We start from the raw sequence: 21,533 nt of genomic DNA on the forward strand, positions 1-21,533 counted from the left end.
CTCTCAATTTACAATAGTGATATAATGGAACTGCTAGCTGTGTGGAAAAAAAAACCATGAATTGATTCTGAGTTGTGTACAACATCTTATCCATAGTTATATATGAATATTTATTGGTCGATGACCCATTAATCCACTGTAGGCATTTTTTTCCGCGTCTGGGCAAAGTATAAAACGCATTGTAAAACCGCACTGGGTTAAAATCAGTGTGTGTGAATGCCTTAAAAAATCTGCCATTCACGTTGTGTGAGTTGTTTATACCCTTACTCTATGTTTATACACAGCAGTTGAGATTCGGGGGACAAACCCGCGCCTGTGTGTAAGTTTACTGCTCTCTCTCTCGTCACCAATTTGAAAGGGAGGTGGGATCGTAAACAATGACTGTTATTGTTTCATAGTGTTTCGATTATGATCATAATCACACGTCATTAGCATACGTGATGAATGGACAGTAGTAGGAGATGTTATAAGCTGGTCGCTGTTCTATGGTCGTGTCAGCGATTAAATCAGTGTTGTGTTTTGGAGTTATCAAGTAAAGTTGGCCTTATTGATAACGATAATTATAAACCCACGGATTTAGGAAGTCAGTTTTTACAGTGACCGTGATTGAGGGACTGTTGTTACGGGGTCTAGGAAGCCGCGAGGCCGGGGGAAACTGAGATGATGTTTAGGCCGGTGAGGAAATCGACCATGTTCGCACCATGTGGAGCGGTTGCTGTGTCCTTCGTTCTTATTGCTTTACTCGGGTGCTGCATCGTGGGCGCAAATGGACGAGCTGTTAAAATCAAGAAGTCATATCGGCTTCAAGCTGAGATGATTGCCAAACAACGATCACAAGAGGTAGGGGAATATTTCTTTGTTCTTCGAATTCTCACTCTCGGGTCTTATTTAAATAGGCCTATATATTTTTCTTTTTGATAGAAGTTAAATGTACCATGGAGGTAGAAATCTACCTCCATGATTGTATCTAATATAGCCGTCTATTATGGAGTTTTACTTCACATGACAGACATTTTGTGTATGTAACCAAACTCATGTGTCTAAAACGAGGCTGAATGGGGAGAATAGTCTGGTATCTCTAACTCGTTGTTCGATGGACACTATTGATAATTACTCAAAGTAATTGTTTTCATACAAACCATTTTACAAACTCATACTTGGTAATTAGCAATGGAGAGCTGTTAGTAGTATAACACATTGTGAGAAACTGCTCCCTCAGAAGTAACGTATGAGAAAGAGGTAATTTCTCACTCAAATATTAAGACCTCATGCATGAAGCATTTTATTAGGCATCTGAAAAAGCACACAAATTTGTACAACAATGTTGTTTTTTTCTTATATCTTCGATGGCCAAATTGAGTCAATTTCCACAGATTTTTTATTTTCGGCATTATTTTTGGATACACCAAGTGAGAAAACTGGTCTTCGACAATTACCAAAGGTGTCCAGTTCCTTGAATAGATCGGGCTTGCGTTTCACACTGGGGGGGGGGGGGGGGGGGGGGGGGACAATACGAAGATAATCGAGGCCTAATATTTTGTTCCTTTGCGTTATTTATGAATTCCAGGCTCTTGAAAGTCTTTTCAAATCTTTGTCATTATTTCTCTGTTGACCGTGAATGGAATGTGTTTTTAATATGTTGTAGTGTGATTTTAGTTGTGGAACGGTGTTTGGTTTTAGCTTATCTTCCAGTCCACCCACACTGTTTTTTGCACCACAGAGTTGTCTTTTGTACTCCTTTATGGGGGGGGGGGGCAGTGGGGGCCTAGACCTACTTATGAACCGTTTATACCACCCGACAAAAATATTTGACTACCTTTCATTATCTTCGCGATGGTGTAGATTCGTTGACCTTGTACCAAAAGCAGTACAGATTTTAAAATGACAGTGGCCTACAAATATTTATGATAGCCTATTTATTTATCTGTAGTCGGTTGCTAGGGTGGCCAAATCAAGACTGGAATGTCAAAAGGGGGTTCAAAGTACGAGATTGACAAACAAAACAATTTGTTTTTACTCTCGTCTTCAACTTCGGGAAAATGTAACATTTTTGTTTATTGGATCATTAATATATACCCCCCCCCTAGCTCCCCTGGGTTGTTTAAACACCTGTGGTTAAACAAAGTTTGTAAATTTCTGACGATAACAAAGATGCGGTCTCTATTATTTTTCCTCCCTCTCTCTATTTTACATGAAGACGCTTAAAGAGAAGAAGTTTCCTGGAAGAATGGACACAATGTTTGACGTCATCACCGACGAGGAGGAAGTCTTGATTGGAATTAAAACATCAGGTACGTTTTTTTAAGTTTGCAAATCTCTTCTTAAAGACACTGGACACCTTTGGTAATTGTCTAAGATTAGTATTCTCACTTGGTGTATCCTAACGTATGCATAAAACAACAAATCTGTAAACATTTTGGACTCAATTGGTCATCGAAGTTGCAAGAGAATAATCAAGAAGAAAAAAACACCTGTTGCGCACATTTTGTGTGCTTTCAGATGCCTAATAAAAGGCCACAGGCTTGAAGCCTTTTGATATTTGAGTGTGGAATTACCTCTTTCTCAAAAACTACGTTACTTCAGAGGGAGCTGTTTCTCACAATGTTTTATACTATCAAAAGCTCTCCATTGCTCGTTACAAAGTAAGTTTTTATGGTAACATTATTTTTTGAGTAATTACCAATAGTGTCCAGTGCCTTTAATTGCAAACCTTTCTCTATACTCTGATTATCTAAGTAACTTGTAGTGTATGCTTTTTTTTGAGAAAAACAAATTGTTCATCACCTCGGAATAAATTGGTGGTGTTTTACACAATGTTGTACTATTATTATAATTATTTGTTTGTACGGAGTCCCTGACATGCCATTATACCACTCATCCGGATTATGAGATAACTTATCTTGCTTATTCGACTTAAACAAGAAATTAAGTGAGATTATCTCCTTATCTGGATAATTAGCATGGCACTTCTGGGGCTCCGTTGTTTGACTTGTTCTTGTAAGTTGAACATATTATACAAACAAACATTCTGGGCCCAATTTCATAAAAACGGAGTGGGGCACCAGTCACAACAATGTAAACGTAACGTAGTTTTGGCTTGTAACCTGTTTCTGTTAATCAATTGTCTGTGCTTAGCAAGTTGTTGTGCTTACAGGCTTTATGAATTGGAACCAGGTGGCATAAATGCGTGCAGAACCAATTCGTCGACAAACAATAAACTATCATTACGTTGTGGCGTCTGTGCGTGGTTCCCAATGCACAAGTGCTATATCCATGCTTAAATTTTGTCTAGAAAGTGGGGCCACACTGTTGATATGGTTCCCCAACAAAGCCATGTTTGAGGAGGGCCATATCCGAATTGGCGTCTACAGCTACGGCTACGGCTGTTGCTAAGGACTACCAGTAGTTTAACGCATGGTGAAGCGGAAATCAAGCCATAGCCGTAGCTGTAAGCCGCTAATTCGGACTCTGTCGCAGAGTCTTCGGCTAATGATGGAGCTCCAATTACCTGTTGTTAGGGTAGCTTTAGCCGTTGCCACTACCGTAGACAACGGCTTCGCTTTATATTTCAACGACCTTTGGCTTCTTCAATTATAGTTTTGCCTATAGCATAAACAACGTGACATCGAATTAATTTAAGGGTTCAACAACTCATAGTTCGATGTTCTCACACACACCATTAAATTAACACATTCTTGTCTTTTTTTTTTCTTTTTCTTTTTTTAACCACAGTTAAATCAGAGAGATGTGGTATGAAACCTTACAGCCCGCCCCCACAAGACATGCCCAGAGCAAGGTTTGCCAAAGTCGTGGCTGGAATCGAGGCTATGGAGAGATGGCCGTGGCAGGTTGCCTTACTCAATGTGACGTCACGAGAGCCGTTCTGTGGGGGAACGTTGATTGGTCGAGAGCATATTGTCACGGCTGCGCACTGCTTCGATAACGAAAGGTGAGTTTCATTTCGAACATCGCTGGGGTTATGGTATTTGCATAATGGGAAAACATTTCCATGTGGAGGGAGCAATTTATCTAATTTTCAGTTACTTCATACCACTTATTGTGCAAAAGTTACATTGCTTGAGGCCTTTAAAACGTTTTGTTTTACCTCTGAGTGATTTGAGCCTCGGTGTTCAGCTATTACCTGAATTCCTACACAGTTTGGGGTACAATAATACCTTTAACTATTAAACAAGTTGAGGGTAGGCCTACAACAAAAGCGGTCATTTTACAAACATACATATTGGCCAAATTGTACACAACATTTGCACTCGGCAGTTTCATACAGCAAAGTTACACACACTTGTCTATTCTTTTTAGAGTGGCTGACGTTATTTGCTTATCTTTACCTCATCATCTTCATCCTCCCATTCACAACCATCATTAATCTTCAGCATCCATCCTCTTACCTCATTAAGACAACAAGAACATCTTCTTCATCATCATCATGCCCATCCTCTTCCCACGCGATCTTACAGCACTCTAATCCATCAAAATAAACACCTTCATCAACATCTTCAATCTTCAACATCAATCCTCTTGCCTGATAAAGACAAACAATAAAACATCTTCAGTCCAATCTTCATCATCATTATGCCCATCTTCTTCCCCCGCCATTCTACCGCACTTCACAACCCTAACAACAACTATCTCATACTTATTATCTCAATTAACTGCATCCAAATAAACACCCTGTTCATAAGTATGTTCAATCTTCAACATTCATCATTTCGCCTCATTAAGACCACACAAACATCTTATACAACTTCATCAGCATCTTCTACAACTTCCTCCTCCTCCTAATTATCATCAAACAACATCTTAAAGATCATTAAGACTATTTGCTCACATTACGGTTTCTTCTTTCCAAACAGACGCAACGAGGACAATGTCGGAATTCTTCTCGGCGAGCACGATCGCTCAAAACATGAGGGCACGGAACAAGAATTCCGCATCGACTGCATCCACGTCCATCGGCACTACATCAAGGGCGTCCCCTACGTCAACGACATCGCAGTCATTAAACTCAAGACGTCACCTGATCACGATGTCGTCATCAATGACTACGTCATGCCGGCTTGCATGCCGGAGAAGAACGAGTTTCAGGCGGGAGATACCTGCTACGTCACCGGGTGGGGCTACACAAGTTAGTCAACTTTTAATTATTTGTTTAAGTCTCGGGGAAATCGATGAAATCTTTTTACTTGATTTCGTCGACCCATTAGATATGTTTGCTCTTTGTATTTTGTTTGTTTACTTTCTGGGTGAGTTTGTTTAGACCTCTCTCTGTTTTGGGTTTTCTCTTTCAACACACTTGGGTTGCGGTCCAAATTAATCCCCCAAACAAGAAGAAACTGTATTGAGTTCCAGTCAGTTGAGTGTTGAGTTCTTCCTTGAAACTTGAGTGACCCCGTCATAATGTTTACGTCCAAGTTCTGCAGGATCGGAGGAGTAGGGCCTCTCTAAACATTAGTTCCTATACTCAAATTCAATCTTCTCAAAAAACTGACTTGTTGTGTGAGTTACAGTTTTATTACTATATATTTATTCATTTTTGTTGTTGTTGAAACTTTTCAATTATGCACTGTTCCTCGGGATTACAAACCACTAATTAAGACTGTTTTAGTTCTACGTCTGTCCTAATTGTAGTCTTATACTTCTACTCCACTCTTCAGATTTTTCGAACTACGGGTCCGGTCGTCGTCCCAGCACCCTAAACCAAGCAAGACTGCCCCTTCTCAGCCACGACGACTGCCAGAATGCCTACGGTAGTTTCATCACCAAGCGCATGGTCTGCGCCGGCTACATGGAGGGAGACTGGCGCTCGGATACCTGCAAGGGCGACAGCGGTGGTCCGCTGGTCTGCCAGCAGAACGACGGGAGGTGGAAGCTGGTCGGTGTGACCTCGTGGGGTAGGAACACCTTCTGCAACCCGTCGCCGACTGACGCCGTGCCTGGTGTCTACACCAAGGTGGAGCGATACCGGAAGTGGATCCAGAAACAGATTGACCTTAAGAAGTGTCGAACGAGGAGGGTACCACGTCATTGAGGTCAAGGGTCATGGTTAAGCCAAAGGGTTCAGCTATGGCTTTTATAACCAATGTTTGCCAAGGACAATTCAAACAAATGTTTTCAGTAAGAATTGACATTATTTTGTGTGTCATGGTGACAGTCACCGAACACCAGTTATATATCGCTGGTAAACGTTTTCACCATGAGATGGGCAGCTGTTTTGTTTTTGAAACAACTCCGGGTCATGACCTATGACGTCATGTGCTACCTCACTTTTTATTTAATTATTACTGTATAAAAAAAACTGTAAAATTATGTACATAACACATATCTCTCCATATTTATCAGCCTCTAAGCCTTATATTATTTTGTAAACATCGATGAAAGCTTTATGAACTGAAATAACTATTATGTGTAAATAATGTTTATATACTATTAACCGTTATGGCTGCCGTTATTGCATTCAAAACATTATTTGTATGATATTTAAAAGCATTCCCGCTGCGATGTGGGCAGATCGGGAAGCTGCAGTGGGTTTCCATTGAGCTGTGTACCCCGTAGAGCAAAATAGGAATCCAAGTTTCCAGGAATATTTATTATCACGTCCTGTTTGCGGAAGAGATTTGCTTCTGGAACATTTCCCACATTCAAACAAACTGATATAAAGCACCTGGTAATAAATGTTTGATTTAAAGGATTGATGTACTGTTTGTAGCACAAAACAAAATATTCACAGATTTACCTTAAAGACACTGGACACTATTGGTAATTGTCAAAGACCAGTCTTCTCACTTGGTGTATCTCAACATATGCATAAAATAACAAACCTGTGAACATTTGAGCTCAATTGGTCGTCGAATTTGCGAGATAATAATGAAACAAGAAAAACACCCTTGTCACACGAAGTTGTGTGCTTTCAGATGCTTGATTTCGAGACCTCAAATTCTAAAATTTAGGTCTTGAAATTAAATTTGTGGAAAATTACTTCGTTCTCGAAAACTACATCACTTCAGAGGGAGCCGCTTCTCACAGTGTTTTATACTATCAACCTCTGCCCATTACTCGTTTACCAAGTGAGATTTTATGCTGATAATTATTTTGAGTAATTACCAATAGTATCCATTGCCTTTAAGGGAAGCTTTCGGCCATCATTATCTTCTAACCGTATAAGTTTAATGTAAACCTTTGGAAATTGTGTTCTGTGTCCTACAAAAAGTACCCAGACCCTTTAAACCTCTATCCGGTGTTTATTAAACCTGACACAGATTTTGGCATTTTGAGATGTGTTTGCCAGATGAAGCTTCATCTTGAAGTCATCAAATCATGTTTGCCTTTTGGATTTTGATTTCCAGTATGTATTGAGGGCTGGGCCGTTTGGGATTTGGTTTGTGGTCAGTGACAGACGTGAGACTTTGAGAAGGGATTTTATTATTTCCAAACTGCAGCTATGGGGAAAGGCCCGCACATGCCCCGACAACCAGAACGAAAACGAGTACGTTAACAAAGCACGCCCTCGATTGGTGAATGAGCGAGGGCGTATTCTGCGTGGAGCAATTCAACCAATATAATCCGTTCTCTTTGCGTCGTGATCGTTTTTAGTTGTCGCTGCAGTGGGACTCAGTTTAGAGTTTCAGATAATAAATATCAATATCTCATGACTATGACATTATTTCAGTTTAAGAGCAAACAATGTTAATGGACTGAAGTGTCAGACCTAGTAGGGTCTTTCTTGATGGCTATAACTCAACTCACGCAAACAGGTTTACAGCAGTCAAGTGTAAAGACATTTTAAAGGGAAAGAAAAAGCAAAGGATGACTAATGGAGAAGGGGACAGGGTAGACTTGATTCAAATCCCAATCCTGTACCATTACCAGAAAACTATTTGACTTGATTCAAGTCTAGGGACAAGGGGGTGATTGAGGGAAGGTTTAACCACAAGATGTTGGATTCCCTAAAAGACTAAATCAACGGTGATAAAGATTGAGAGAACAAAGTAAGTAGTGAATGAGTCAGACTATACAAAAGGGGTCATCTGTGTGGAAAAGTAAAAGACAACAAGTTTCCAATCATTTCCTGCTGAATATCAGAGTCCTATGACTTAACAATAATTATTTAAGTTTTCCAAACGGGAGCATCATCAATGTGTTCGGGTGACTTTATTTTGCAATGGGACACTTTTCGCTTCCGTTTACATAACTCAAATCATTTCGTTTTTGCTGCAGTAATATTTAATATTTTACCATTACTGAGTAATTAGAGTCCATCAATGATATTATATTTATAACTCTTTTACTCAATATTATTTATAACAGATGACGAAGTTTCTTTTACCGATACTCTGTGAAACAAAATACAGACATGTAAAAAGGAAACTAAAATAATGTATTATTGGTTGAGTATACCGTGTCTATATTTGTGTATAAAGAGAAAGTCTCGGTCACAGAAACTATGTTTGTTTAGGTAAACCATCAGAATCTCTCTTAACGACACTGGACACTATTGGTAATTACTCAAAGTAACAATTAGCATAAAACCGTACTTGGTAACGAGTAATGGGCAGAGGTTGATAGTATAAAACATTGTGAGAAACGGCTCCCTCTGAAGCAACGTAGTTTTCGAGAAAGAAGTAGTTTTCCACGAATTTGATTTCGAGACCTCAGAATAAGATTTTGAGGTCTCGAAATCAAGCATCTGAAAATACTCACAACTTCGTGTGACAATTGGGTTTTTTTCTTTCATTATTATCTCCCAACTTCAACGACCAATTGAGCTCATAATTTTTACAGGTTTTTTCTTTTATGCATATGACCAAGTGAGAAGACTGGTCTTGGACAATTACCAATGGTGTCTAGTGTCTTTAAGCTATACCATACATTGGTCCAGACACTTCATTTGCCTCGGTTTGACACTCAATATCAGAGTAATCGCGAAAAACACCTTTTTAAAACTGCGGCAGTGAATTTGCATAGCATTGTGTACATAACAATCATTTTGTTTTGCTGCAGTAATATAATTATTCCAGAGTGTTTGTCTTCACTGAGTGATGATACATATTTATAACTACTTTGCTCAATATTATTTATAACAGATGACGAAGTTTTGTTTTACCGATACTCTGTTAACAAAAAACAGACAGGAATAAAAACGGAACTAAAAGTAATTATTTATTTCCTTGAGAATATAACATTTACATATATCTTTTCGTTGTCCACTGTATTTGTGTAACTTATTGTGAGGTTAGTGAGAGGAGAAATTTCCTTTGACAGAAACTTTGTTGCTTTTTTTAAAGCCTCCAAGCAGCCGCGGTAAAAATGTGCATATATCTGACACGAGGCACGCCTTATTAAAAATTGAATTAATCATCATTTCGCAAGCCTCAAAGTAAGTTGATTGACGGTTCAACTAAAAAGGAAACAATCGTTAAAGACAATGTTGGTAATTTTCAAAGACTAGCCTTCACAGTTGGTGTATCTCAACAAATGCATAAATAACAAACCTGTGAAAATTTGAGCTCAATCGGTCATCGAACTTGCGAGATAATAATGAAAGAAAAAACACCCTTATAACACGAAGTTGCGTGCGTTTAGATGGTTGATTTCAAGACCTCAAGTACTAAATCTGAGGTCTCGAAATCAAATTCGTGGAAAATTTCTTCTTTTACGAAAACTATAGCACTTCAGAGGGTGCCGTTTCTCACAATGTTTTATACCATCATTCTCTCCCCATTACTCGTCACCAAGAAAGGTTTTATGCTAATAATTATTTTGAGTAATAACCAATAGTGTCCATTGCCTTTAAGAATGCATGGAAGTAAAATGGGCTGCTTTTCTGTCCCATCACGACCGGGAAAACATTTAAATTTCCTTGATGATTGTACGAAACGAAAACATAAATACCTAAACATATCGGTGGTCTATTACCGGGTAATTCCCTATGACATAATGCCTATAGGTTGACTGTAAAATGGAACGAGAAACACACAACCACACTTCCGTGGTTTTTGTATGTTGTTGCTTCTGCTTTGTTTACCTTGCTGGTATTTGTAAGTTATTTCCCTCGGTCTATGGACGATCAGCCGTCGATTTCACAAAACTCTTCCTAACTTAAGATTAATCTTATGACTTAGGGGAGTCCCAAACCTGCCGTCGATTTCACAAACCCCCTTCCCAACCCTGCACTGTAGCATGCAGACCTTAAGATTAATCCTAAGTTAGGAAGAGTTACACGTCATAACTCGAGATAAGACGAGTCCTAACTCTTTGTGAAATCGACGGCTGATAAATTTAAAAATAAATGTCATCGTAACCTCTCAGAAAGATGTCACCGTGGTCCATCGTGGTTAGACTACAGGACTTGCAATCACAAGGTTGTAGGTTCGAATCCTACCAAGCCCATTTCACAATGTCTAGAAAAAGTAGGCCCTATTGTCGTCTAGTTACTGAATCACAATATTTTGTTGTATCCCCTTTTGGGGAGTTTGCTGAGTTCTCTTGGCGGGAACATCATCTAAACAAACAAACAATCACAATGTTGTAGGTTCGAATCCTACTAAGCTGATTTCTCAATGACTAGAATAAGTAGGCCCTATTGTCGTCTAGTTACTGAATCACAATATTTTCTATCTTCTTGTGGGGAGTTTGCTGAGTTCTCTTGGCGGGAAGATCATCTAAACAAACAAACAAACAAACGAACAAACAAACAAACAAACAAACAAACAAACAAACAAACACCCCCAAACAAACATCCCAATAAATAAACAAACTAGGGATTTTGTAGTGCTCTGTTTTTGAGCTTTTTTCAATGTTCTGACGATCCCCCCCATGTAAATATGTCATTTTATCTTTTAAATGGACAAATAAATTATTTGAAATGAATTCCTGAGGAAGGTTAGCGGTAACGTTGGCAATGAGCTCATAGTAAAAACAACCGAGACGGGTTTTCGTCGGGGTGTCATCCCCAAGGGTGACTGCTACGAATGATGATTATTTAAGCATATGCAATATTTTGCGTCGAAGAGGGCGCTATGATCACTTTCGATTTCAAGAATCAGTCAGCAATAATAATTGTTAAACGACGAGGGATTTTCTTCTATCCAACTATAAAATTAGAAATGAATAAACACAAGAAAGACTCTGCTGGGTCAAATCGTCAGGCTATTAACTATTTTGTTGTTGCATTTTATATGTCCTTTTGGTTGGCAACAGCCAAGTGCCTAATTCTGATTTCTCAGATAAAAGAATGAATAAATAAATAAATAAATAGTTATACAAAATATACATAAACTGCTGATGCACTAACTGAATTAAAGTCACCTGGAAGTGGTATTTTCTCAAAATAAAGCTTTTGTCAGTAAAATATGTGTTTTGATGAGTGGAATGTGAATGAACAGTTAACTAAGGTTTTTAAAAATCAGTTCTTATGTTATTTACAAATTTAAGAGTAGACCCCTACCCGAGAGGGCGCTGTTCGTGACGTCAATCGAGGCAGACTTTGCCTGTAATGCGTAGAGTAAACACAATTGCAAAGTACATGTACGGACCAAGTCGTGAGTTTGTACGTTTCAAAAAAATTAAAAATAGTTTTATGTCCGGCAATGCCGACCGGGTGTATTGCTGCTGAATGCAAAACACTTTTTGAAATGTACCAACTCACGACTTTGACATACATGTACTTTGCACGTGTGTTTACTATACGCATTGCAGGCAAAGTCTGCCTCGATTGACGTCACAAAAGGGGTAGGCGGAGTCAGCCTCCCAAACAACTTTATATATATTTTTTAAACATATAAATCGTGACAAACAATTACTAAACAAATTGTTGTATTGTTCGTAAGCATATACTCTTATGTTTGAAAGAAAACAAATTCTATTTCTAGGTGACTTTAAGTACATATTTTTTTGTAAAGTGACCGAACTTGGATTGTTGTGAAGGTGTAGTTTTTAAAGTTAGGCTGATGTTGTGGGTCTGTTATAATACTCGTTCTTGTGAAAGAGATTGTCCGACGTGGTAAAGTCTAACTGAATTAACTTGGACAGTGCAAGCATAGGAGTCACAAAGCAAATCTGTTTATAAATAAGTAAATAAATATAAATACATTAACTGCTGATGCGCTGACTGAATTCTGAACGTGTGTTTTTTAGAGTAAACGAACTTAAAATATTGTGAAGGTGTAGTTTTTAAAGACTGTCCGATGTTGTATCCTCTGTTATCATAGTAGCAGGTCTTGTAAAAGAGATTAGTTGATTTGAAACTTTGCATGGTCGAAAGGTTTGCGGTAACACCGTGAGTTTGGGTGGTTCTGGAAAAAAAAGTTGGTTACAACTGGACGTTGCTATCAGCATGGAGGTAGAATTTCTACCTCCATGCTATCAGTATGCTCTGATCGTCTTCTGGAGAAACGAGATTAACCGACATGGTAAAGTCTACCGAATTAACTTGGACAAAGCAAGCGTAACCACAAAGCATGTAATCTGTTTAGAGTCGCTCCTCAATAAGACGTCTTTACGTATCATCCTTTGTGATTCCTTATTGTGTTTCTCCAACACGATGCTTTGAGATGAATAAGTAAACATGACCCCGAGGTCACAGGACAGAGAGAAGGGGGTGCCGTGGTGACATCCAAACTCCTCAATAAGAAACAGAAACACATCTTGAAGTAAACTGAGGTGTCTTGAAGTGGATGATACACACGTGAAGACCATCAATCCAGCTTCTTCAGACGGTGGTAAGAGAATTTTGATTATCTCGTGTGTTAAAAGGAATTTTGTAGTCTTTATATAAACTGTGTGTGAAGGCATTTCACAGTTTGACGTTAACACATACACCGACACGCTATTTCCTGCAGCATGCACTGCGTAAACTACCCTGCATTCCATCCCTTCAAACATGTGTTTGATTTGACTTAAAACTGATGTTACTTTTACAACATGAAATTGTGAATATTTATTGCTCTAGTTTGTATCTGTCACTTGTTGAGGGTAAAACCTATGGGTGAGTTGGTGACGTTTTGCATTCGCAAACCCCATACAACCCTACCTAGCAACGCCCTAGCAACGGACACCACGAAAAGATTCGCGGTTTCGTTTTGTGATGATTTAGAATAAACAACAAATAATATGCAATCGTGAGAGAAAGAGACAGAAAATAACTCTATTCTATCAGTCTTTCAAATAAACCATAGGTTGAGAAACAAATATCAAGAAAGCTGCGACAAAAAGCAAGTTTTCAAATTGGTAAACGAAAAAAATAACGTAGAAGGAAAAGGAATTGTACGACTGTTTTCTGTGGTGTCGAACAATATTTTGGTCATACAATTAATAAATTGACGTTATTTAAGTCCAGCAGGCCTAAACATCTGAAATAAGTGGTTGAATGTTGTTACTTTGTTTATGTGTTTGAGGGTAATGTTTTCTGTGGGACTGCAGCTTCTTTGCACAATGTGCGCATAATATTAATGTTTATTTTTTTTATTGTGTAGCCTTTACGTGGTTTCAGTGTATAGAGTATTCTTGTAATTTTAATGTTTTAGATTCGCAAACCAAAGTGAATTTCACTGTTTATATGTGTGTACAATGTATATATAAAATAGTGTGTCAAAATAAAAACTAACTATTGACTATTGACTATCGACTATTTTCTTTGAAATGAAAATAACATGTTTGTGTTTTGTATTCTAGTCTGGTATCCCGGCGTCACCATGCCTCAACCAAAGGGGGATCAAGTGTTCTTCGTGGTCCATCAGCGGCAAGAGGATCCGACTGAGATAGTGGCCCATCTTGTCAAGCAGGATGGATTGGATGACCTAAAGGAATACATGGTGGAAAGCGGGTCAGTCAAATAGAAAATATTCAAACAATTTATATATTTATTTATTTATTTATTTATTCATTCATTCAGGCTTTAAAAACATCAAAAACACACAGCAACAAAAACTAGAAATGTATAAAAACATTACGAAAACATTAGAGACACACCAAAATACAAAGAACAAACAGAGCTTATAGGGTTTGGAAAGGTTTGCGGTAACACCATGCAATGACTATAAATATGTAAAAGAGTTGGGGTAGTTCTGAAAAGAACCGTTGGTTTCAACTCGACGTTTCGATCAGTATGCTCTGATCGTCTTCTGGAGAAAGCGTACATGGATAAAGCCTAGGGATTACCCAAAAGCGAACCGAATCACTATCCAAAAGAGTAATCCTTTATGTACATAAATATAATACATAAAAACAAGCAAGCAAGAAGGGAAACACATTTTAGAAATAAACAAAGCATTTGAAAGTTCAAAATAACAAAGAAACATTGTCAATTCTATGAGAACATGATTATGGTTAAGTATGATGGTTTTGTACCCAGCTTAGTCAGATCTGATAATGGTTTGATTTGATTTCTAATTGAAATGTTTGTTTTATTTTTCTAGGTATAAATTATGCGAATCAACCCGAACTGAGCCGTTCCAAGCGATGACTGGGGAAGTAAGTCAAAACGTGTTGTCCTTGTCTTTGTGTAAATAATCAACTTGAACAAATCTTGAAGGCAGTGGACACCTTTGGTAGTTACTCGAAATAATTGTGAGCATAAAAACTTACTTGGTAACGAACAATGTTGATAGTAAAAAAAACATTGTGAGAAACAGCTTTTGAGAAACAGCTCCCTCTGAAGTAACCTAGTTTTTTTTGAAAGAGAATATTTCTTTACGCATTTCACTCTCTTGTAACTTCGATGACCAATCGAGTCCAAAATTATTGTTCACAGAGTTGTTATTTTATGCATAATTATGTTGGTATTGACGATTTACCAAAGGTGTCCAGTGCCTTTAACAGTCTTTCTTCGTTTTCTTGTCAGACGTTTTACATTCGTCTTGTTGGCGATTTAGAGGTCAACACATTCGGGGATAAAAGCTACCGAAAGGACAGACTCCAACTCCGGTGGATTCGCAATCGGGCCAACCGGAGAGATTTCTTCGTTGAGGGCGTTTACAGGGGGCGTTTCCAGCCCGAGTACGCAGGCAAGGTTCTCTTGCATCGTCTCACGGTGCATGCCGGGACGATTAATAAGGGAAGCGGGAGACAGTTCACGCTGAACAACCTGGAGAGCATTCTGGGTAGTGTGGTGTCGTCATCAAAGTTGGTCATACCGAAGGTAAGATGGGGTTTCTGTGTCTGTTTGTCTGTCGGCCGTTTTGGTTTACAATACTTTGTGCAAACTAGGCTTTTTCTTATGACCGGTTTGTCTTTGTCTCTGCCCCTCGGCTATACGGAATATGAAACATCATATTCCTGTGCGAAATTCGACTGGTCTTAAACTCCTTAAAAAAAAATGTAGAAATAAACAAACTCGAGACCATTCTTGTCTGCATAGATATTTTCTGTTTCTCTGACCGCCCCCCTTTTTTTTGGGGGGGGGGGGGGGTGGGGGTCTTATGATATCCCTTTCCAGCGCTATGCATCCCCTGTGTCCTGTTTGTTGTTTGTTTTGGCTAAAATAAAATACAACACGAATAAAAAACAATTATTATTAAAGGTTTGTGTTTACTTAAAGTTTTATAAATAATATATGTGCTTTGATTTGTTTTGACTTTTTTTGTTCGCTGTTCCGAAATCTGAACACAGTGTTTTTATTTTATTTTATTAGTTTACCCAATCAGTTTCCCTTGTGGTTTATTGTTCAATGTTCGTTTCAATCATTCCCATCTTTGCAGGAAAGAGAGCACCCCGCCCCTCCAGAAATACAAGACAGTTTTACAGATGAAGAAGTTATTAAAGGTAATCTTTATACCCACCAGCCTTTCTGTTTTTATTACAATAATTCTACACTATACAAGGCACTGGACACTATTTGGTAATATTCTCAAAGACCAGTGTTCCCACTCGGTGTATTCCAACATATGCATACAATAACAAATCTGGGAAAATTTGGACTCAACTGATCGGCGAAGTTGCAAGAGAATAGTGACATAAAACAAACTCTTCTTGTACAATGTGTGTGCTTTCATGTGCACAATAAAATACTTCAGGCCTGAAGTCTTTTAATATTTGAGTGAGAAAATCCATAATAAGCAGGACAGTTCTTTTCAGAACTGAGAAGTCTCCCACAAAAACCCGATAAATCTACTCCGCGGTAGTAGTAACAACAGTACAGTTCTCTAAAGAACAAACTCTACCTGGCAAGTAGATATACACGTAGTTTAATACCGCAAACCAAATATATATATTGAGTACCCTCTCTCAAAAACTACGTTACTTACACAGTGTACGGGCAAAAACGCATTATTTTGTATAAACATCCTATTGTTTCAATTGTCCTCAGACGTTGTCCTCCGAACTGTTTCCAAAGACATCCCCAAGAACTTCGTCGTCCCTCTCGCCATGCACCTTTTCGGTCTCTCGGAGGTCGAGATTCTTAACCTCAGTCTCCTGCCGCACCATCGCGATTTCGACGAACAGCGATACGCCGTCTTGGAAAAATGGATGTTAACGAACGGAGAGGAGGCTACGTTCACGAAGCTCATTGATGCCTTTAGAGCTGTCAAGATGACGTCAGCGGCAAATAATCTAAATAGGAACTTGTTGACCAATGAGCGTAAGTATCCAACTTATGTTTATTCCTATATAGACTAAACTTGTATGGTTTTTTTAATGTTTTTTTTTTACCCTTACCCCGATGTTGTACTCAGTACTGTCCCAAGTTCTGTGATCAAAATCACAGGTGGGATTTTAACCAAGGACCTTTGCATTATAGAGCAGTTTCTTACCAACTCGACCAACTCGATTTTCAATCTTTTTAAAACAACTGTTCAATGTTCGAAAAATATGTATAATACGGCTTTTCTTTTAACTCTCTCAGGGTTATACCTTGTGCATGTCTTTTTAAAAAACATTTTGTCACGTTTCACTCTTTAAGCATAGTCAGACACATATTGAAAAAAAATGTAAGTTATAAAAATGGATGAACTATTACAATAAGGATGATATCCCATGTTTTATTTCAGGTTTAAAATCGGTCGGTAAGGCACTCCCTGGTGACCTTCAACCCCTTGCTGACGTCATCAAGGTTGACTTAGAAGAATCCCGCCAAAACTACGTAGACGAACTGAACGATCATAAATTCCAGATTTTATACAGATGGCGGGAAGACTCGTTCGATACGATTCGCAAGAGGGCGTCCCATTCTAAGTTGTTGCGAGCAATGCGCAAGTGCGGAATGGAATTGGAGGCAGAGAGATGTACGCTCATTAGTTCGGTGGACGCACGTGACGGTAAGAAAATTTGCATAATAACGATTATTGAGTATAATGTTTAATTTTAATATCCATGACAAGAACTTTGGAGAGGCGTGAACGAAACAAACATTTTGGATTTGATGCATTACATGGTGAGGTATCAAAATGTACATTTGGTTTGCGAGAATACCAATATCTCCAACGTTTCTCTGTTCTCTTGGGAGCTTGTCTTGCTATGTTTATTCTTCTGCCGCGTAGATTTTTCGCAATTCGGGAGACTTCTCTGTGCTAAAAAGAGCTTTCCTGCTTTGTAACTACACCCTGGGTGGAAGGTATAGAAAATCGGCCGGGACAACTAATAGCTTTAGTGAATCGAAGGGATACATAGGGCAACATTTACTGCCAACATGGAGGCCACAACCAATACTGCATGTAAAAAAATAAGAACACTTTTGGTTGTACAACATACATTTTTCTAACTCTATTTTTACTGTCCTTTGGAAATTATTTTAAAATTAACATGTTCATATTCCGTCTTGGAGATTGCCTGGAACTGGTTGCCTGTAAACAATTGCCTCGTGTGTCATGGCCCTTAGATTGGTCTCAACGTTTCGACTATAGCTTGATTTAGTCATTGTCACAAATATCAAAATTGACAATTATTATGACATAATAATTATGTATCGCTGACTCTTTTTCATAAAATATCTTTTCTCTCCAGTCGTTCTTCTTCGCATCATCACAAAAGACGCTAGTCGGGAAACCATCTACCGACTCGTTCGCACACTGGGACTGGCCGAAGAGCAAATAGAAGGAATCACCAGAGAACACGGCCAAGACTTCAACAAGAAAATGTTCATGTTGAACGCACTGGTTCAGTGGCGGGACAGTGATGGTGAAGGGACTGGAGCCAGATTTGACGAGTTGATGGATCATATGGACACGGTGGGACTCCGTCTGAATGCTGATATACTGGACGAGGAATTAGTCAAAGATAAACGTAAGATTGTTGGTACAGCTACATGTGTTCGTCTGTCCTTGTTGTCCCTTGTCTTTGTCTTTGTCTTTGTCTTTGTGAGTCTTAAATTCGGTGTTAGTCTGTCAATAGGTATAGGGTACATACGCCAAGGCCAATCCTTAGTTTCCCCCTATAATTTTGTTTATGTTGGCCACTTTTAACAACTGTCACTGTTAATATTATTTAAAAAAATTGTCATGTGAGGGTATTACTGAAATAAATGTTGAATTGAATTTAATTGAATAATGAGTAGGCCAATTGCTAATTGATCCATTGGTTGGTTGGAGACTAGTTAACTGGTTGGTTAGTGGTTAGTGGGTAGGGTTGGTCAGTCAGTTGGTTGGTTGGTCAGTCGGTGTGCTGATTGATTCATTGGATGGTTGGAGACTAGTTAACTGGTTGGTGAGATGGTTAGTGGGTTGGGTTGGTCAGTCAGTTGGTTACAGTACATACGGATGTAGTCTTGGGTATCATCAGTCCGAAACCTGGCTGGTAGAGCAGAAAGCACTACCTCCCCAGTCAGTTGGTTCGTTTGTCAGTCGGTTTGAGATGTTTGATATATTGATTGCCTCACCATTAATTCTTACTCAATTTTGCTATTGTTCCCTCTCACAGGTTTCCATTTCGCGGCAAAGCACATTGAGAACGACATGATGCAACCGCTGGCTGACAAACTCCGCGTTGATACCACACCCATGATGATCCAATACAGTGGCGACTTTGTAGCCGAATTGGGCTTCAGATTACTCGTGCGGTGGAAGGAGACACGCGGTAAATATGCGTCACACACGGAGCTGCTGAAGGCTCTTGAATCCTCCGGATTGGGCGCGCTCGGGAAGGATGTGGACAAGATGGGATCCGTGAATATTTCTAAAGGTTGGTCTATTATACCTCTACGGCTGTTTTATGATTGTTAACGCTAGTTATTAAGAAACAGAACAGCAGTAGTAATACAGATTCCATTTTATATCCAGGTGAATAACATTTCTAAAGGTGGACGTACAATACCTCGACGGCTGTTGAACGATTGTTAACGCTAAATATTTGGAAACAGAACAGCAATAGCAATACTGATATCTTTTTGTATATACACAGGTGCAATGTGTGACTTCTGCCTAAAGTACGTCACAAGTTGGATCCACGTGAGCCGAGCCCACGAGTGGCCCTCTGTCGTCCAGAATATTCCATCTAACATCACCCAAGGTCTGGACAAACGTACCGTGGAGTTAATCAAGAGACAGCAGAGAGATCCATGTGACCAGATGGCAAGGGCTTTCAGGCTGTGTCGAGACAGGGGTGTGTTTAAGACGGCAGGCGCCATGGTCAACAGGCTGATTGCTTGCGGATTTCAAAAGGCCGCCCTCATGCTACTCGATGTGTCCAGGTCACAGTTTTATTGCACAACGATTCGGCTAGAGGATGTATAGAAAAAAATCCCGCCTTTTTGATTAAATGAACATTTTATCAAAGATAGTTTGATAACACCCTTGACCCAATTTCGTAAAGCCTGTAAGCACAAACACTTGCTAAACACAGGAAAACATTTCTTAGTAAAAACAGGTTACCAGCAAACATTCCATTAAGTTAACACTGTTGTGATTGGTGCCCCCACTCATTTTTTTTGCTTAGCAAACAAATTTTGTTCAGTTATGAAATTGTGCCCTGGCAACATGCTTCACGTGCGCTTGTTATTTTTATTCAGTGCAAATATTCAAAATGGCCGACGGAACAGTAGGCCTCGGGTGGAACCTATGGCTAGACCACAGTGCCATTGCTTCGACAGTCAGAACCATAGTCAACCCGTCTGTAATCAAATAGACTGGTACCTTTGACAAATAACAATATTGATTATGGCACAAGTACATAAACAAGACTGTTGCAAAATAATTTGGAGTTTTAGAAGGCATGGTAAACTTCTTTTTTTTTTTGCAGTAAAACTGCTCTAAAATTTAATTACATTTATTTGACAGATATATTAATTTCCATGGTCCAAAAGAAAACATATGTTTATAGTCAGCAGTAATTAACGAAAGGGAAAAATACAACATTTCAAGTGATAGTTTTAATTCTTATTCAATGCCTAATTAGTATGCAAGGAAAGAATACCATAGAAATGCATAAAATAATTTGAATTCAAATAGAAGGGTTCACAAATTCGAATAATGTCTTCCAAAGCTTGAAGGTCGTTAGTAGTACAACTTTAACGACACTGGACACCTTTGGTTTTTGTCAAGACCAATATTGTCACTTGGTGTATCTCAACATAATTATGCATAAATAACAATGGCCTCAATTGGTCGTGAAGTTGCGAGAGAATAATGGAAGAAAAACAACCTTGTCGCACAAGCTGTGCTTTCAGATGCCTCCGTTTCTTATTCAAGTCAAATATTTTAGTGAGAAATTACTTCTTTCTCAAAAACTTCTTTGTTTCAGAGGGAGCCGTTTCTAATTATCACAATATGTTATACTAGCAACAACTCTCCGTTGTTCGTATACCAAGTAAGGTTTTAAGCTAACAATTATTTTGAGTACTGTAATTACCAATAGTGTCCAGTGCCTTTAAGTCACGTCACCCTTGTTGCAGTGAAACACGATTTTCATTTCAAATCTAAAAATAAGAAACACCGACTTTCTCTTTACTTTATTTCACGAACTAAAACATATTTGAGAGCGAGACTCGAGATTTGTATTTTTACTATCCCACATATTTTTTTAAATTTCACTGAATCAATCACTGGTGTTTGACGCATTTTAAAAGAGTTGAAACTTCGTGTTGTATTGCTGTATCATCAACTCTGAATATACTTTCTGCAACTTTTTGTTTTGAGAAGTAGTAATCTTTTGTAAGAACGGGAATAATTTATCGGTTTACTGGAAACCCCTATTGAATGTTATTGTTTGTATCATCTTGTACAACGTATCTCAGACGCTAGTTTTGTCACTGATGATTGAATAACGAGTTTATTCTTAACTTTATGGTAAATCGAATTTGTATTTCTGTTGGAGACAATCTGTGTGTTTTAATCATGGTTGTGTATACACTGCCATTATAAGAAAGTGAAAATACGATATTATGTACAATAAAGAAATAAAACTGGATTCACTGGACATACGTGGGGTGTTAAAATTGTTGTCACATACATGTACTTGTGAACATAGTCAATATTTACACCATGTAAAATTTAGTGTTAAACACTACCAACACAATAACATTAGTGTTTATGAATTGAGGCATTACATGGTGAGGTATCAATGTATATGCGGTAACACCCTTGTCACACGAA

At 38.6% G+C, this 21,533-nt stretch overlaps 2 protein-coding genes across 2 annotated transcripts; both read left to right on the forward strand.

Moving 5' to 3' along the window:
• Nucleotides 1-229: 229 nt before the first annotated feature.
• On the forward strand, nucleotides 230-6,786 carry LOC117303837 (chymotrypsin A-like). The gene is made up of 5 exons (XM_033788225.1): nucleotides 230-840; nucleotides 2,198-2,291; nucleotides 3,733-3,949; nucleotides 4,872-5,143; nucleotides 5,673-6,786. The coding sequence occupies exons 1-5, from the start codon at nucleotides 661-663 to the stop codon at nucleotides 6,044-6,046; spliced, it is 1,137 nt and encodes a 378-aa protein (XP_033644116.1). The 5' UTR covers nucleotides 230-660; the 3' UTR covers nucleotides 6,047-6,786.
• A 5,935-nt stretch (nucleotides 6,787-12,721) lies between these two features.
• LOC117303587 lies at nucleotides 12,722-19,676 on the forward strand. The gene is made up of 10 exons (XM_033787789.1): nucleotides 12,722-12,734; nucleotides 13,687-13,837; nucleotides 14,430-14,484; nucleotides 14,855-15,151; nucleotides 15,711-15,774; nucleotides 16,319-16,591; nucleotides 17,001-17,267; nucleotides 17,953-18,231; nucleotides 18,865-19,125; nucleotides 19,345-19,676. Exons 2-10 carry the CDS (start codon nucleotides 13,707-13,709, stop codon nucleotides 19,674-19,676), a joined length of 1,959 nt encoding a protein of 652 aa, XP_033643680.1. The 5' UTR covers nucleotides 12,722-12,734; nucleotides 13,687-13,706.
• Nucleotides 19,677-21,533: the final 1,857 nt, after the last annotated feature.

Source organism: Asterias rubens, chromosome 20, assembly GCF_902459465.1.
Source record: "Asterias rubens chromosome 20, eAstRub1.3, whole genome shotgun sequence".
NCBI classification, from domain to species: Eukaryota; Metazoa; Echinodermata; class Asteroidea; order Forcipulatida; family Asteriidae; genus Asterias; species Asterias rubens.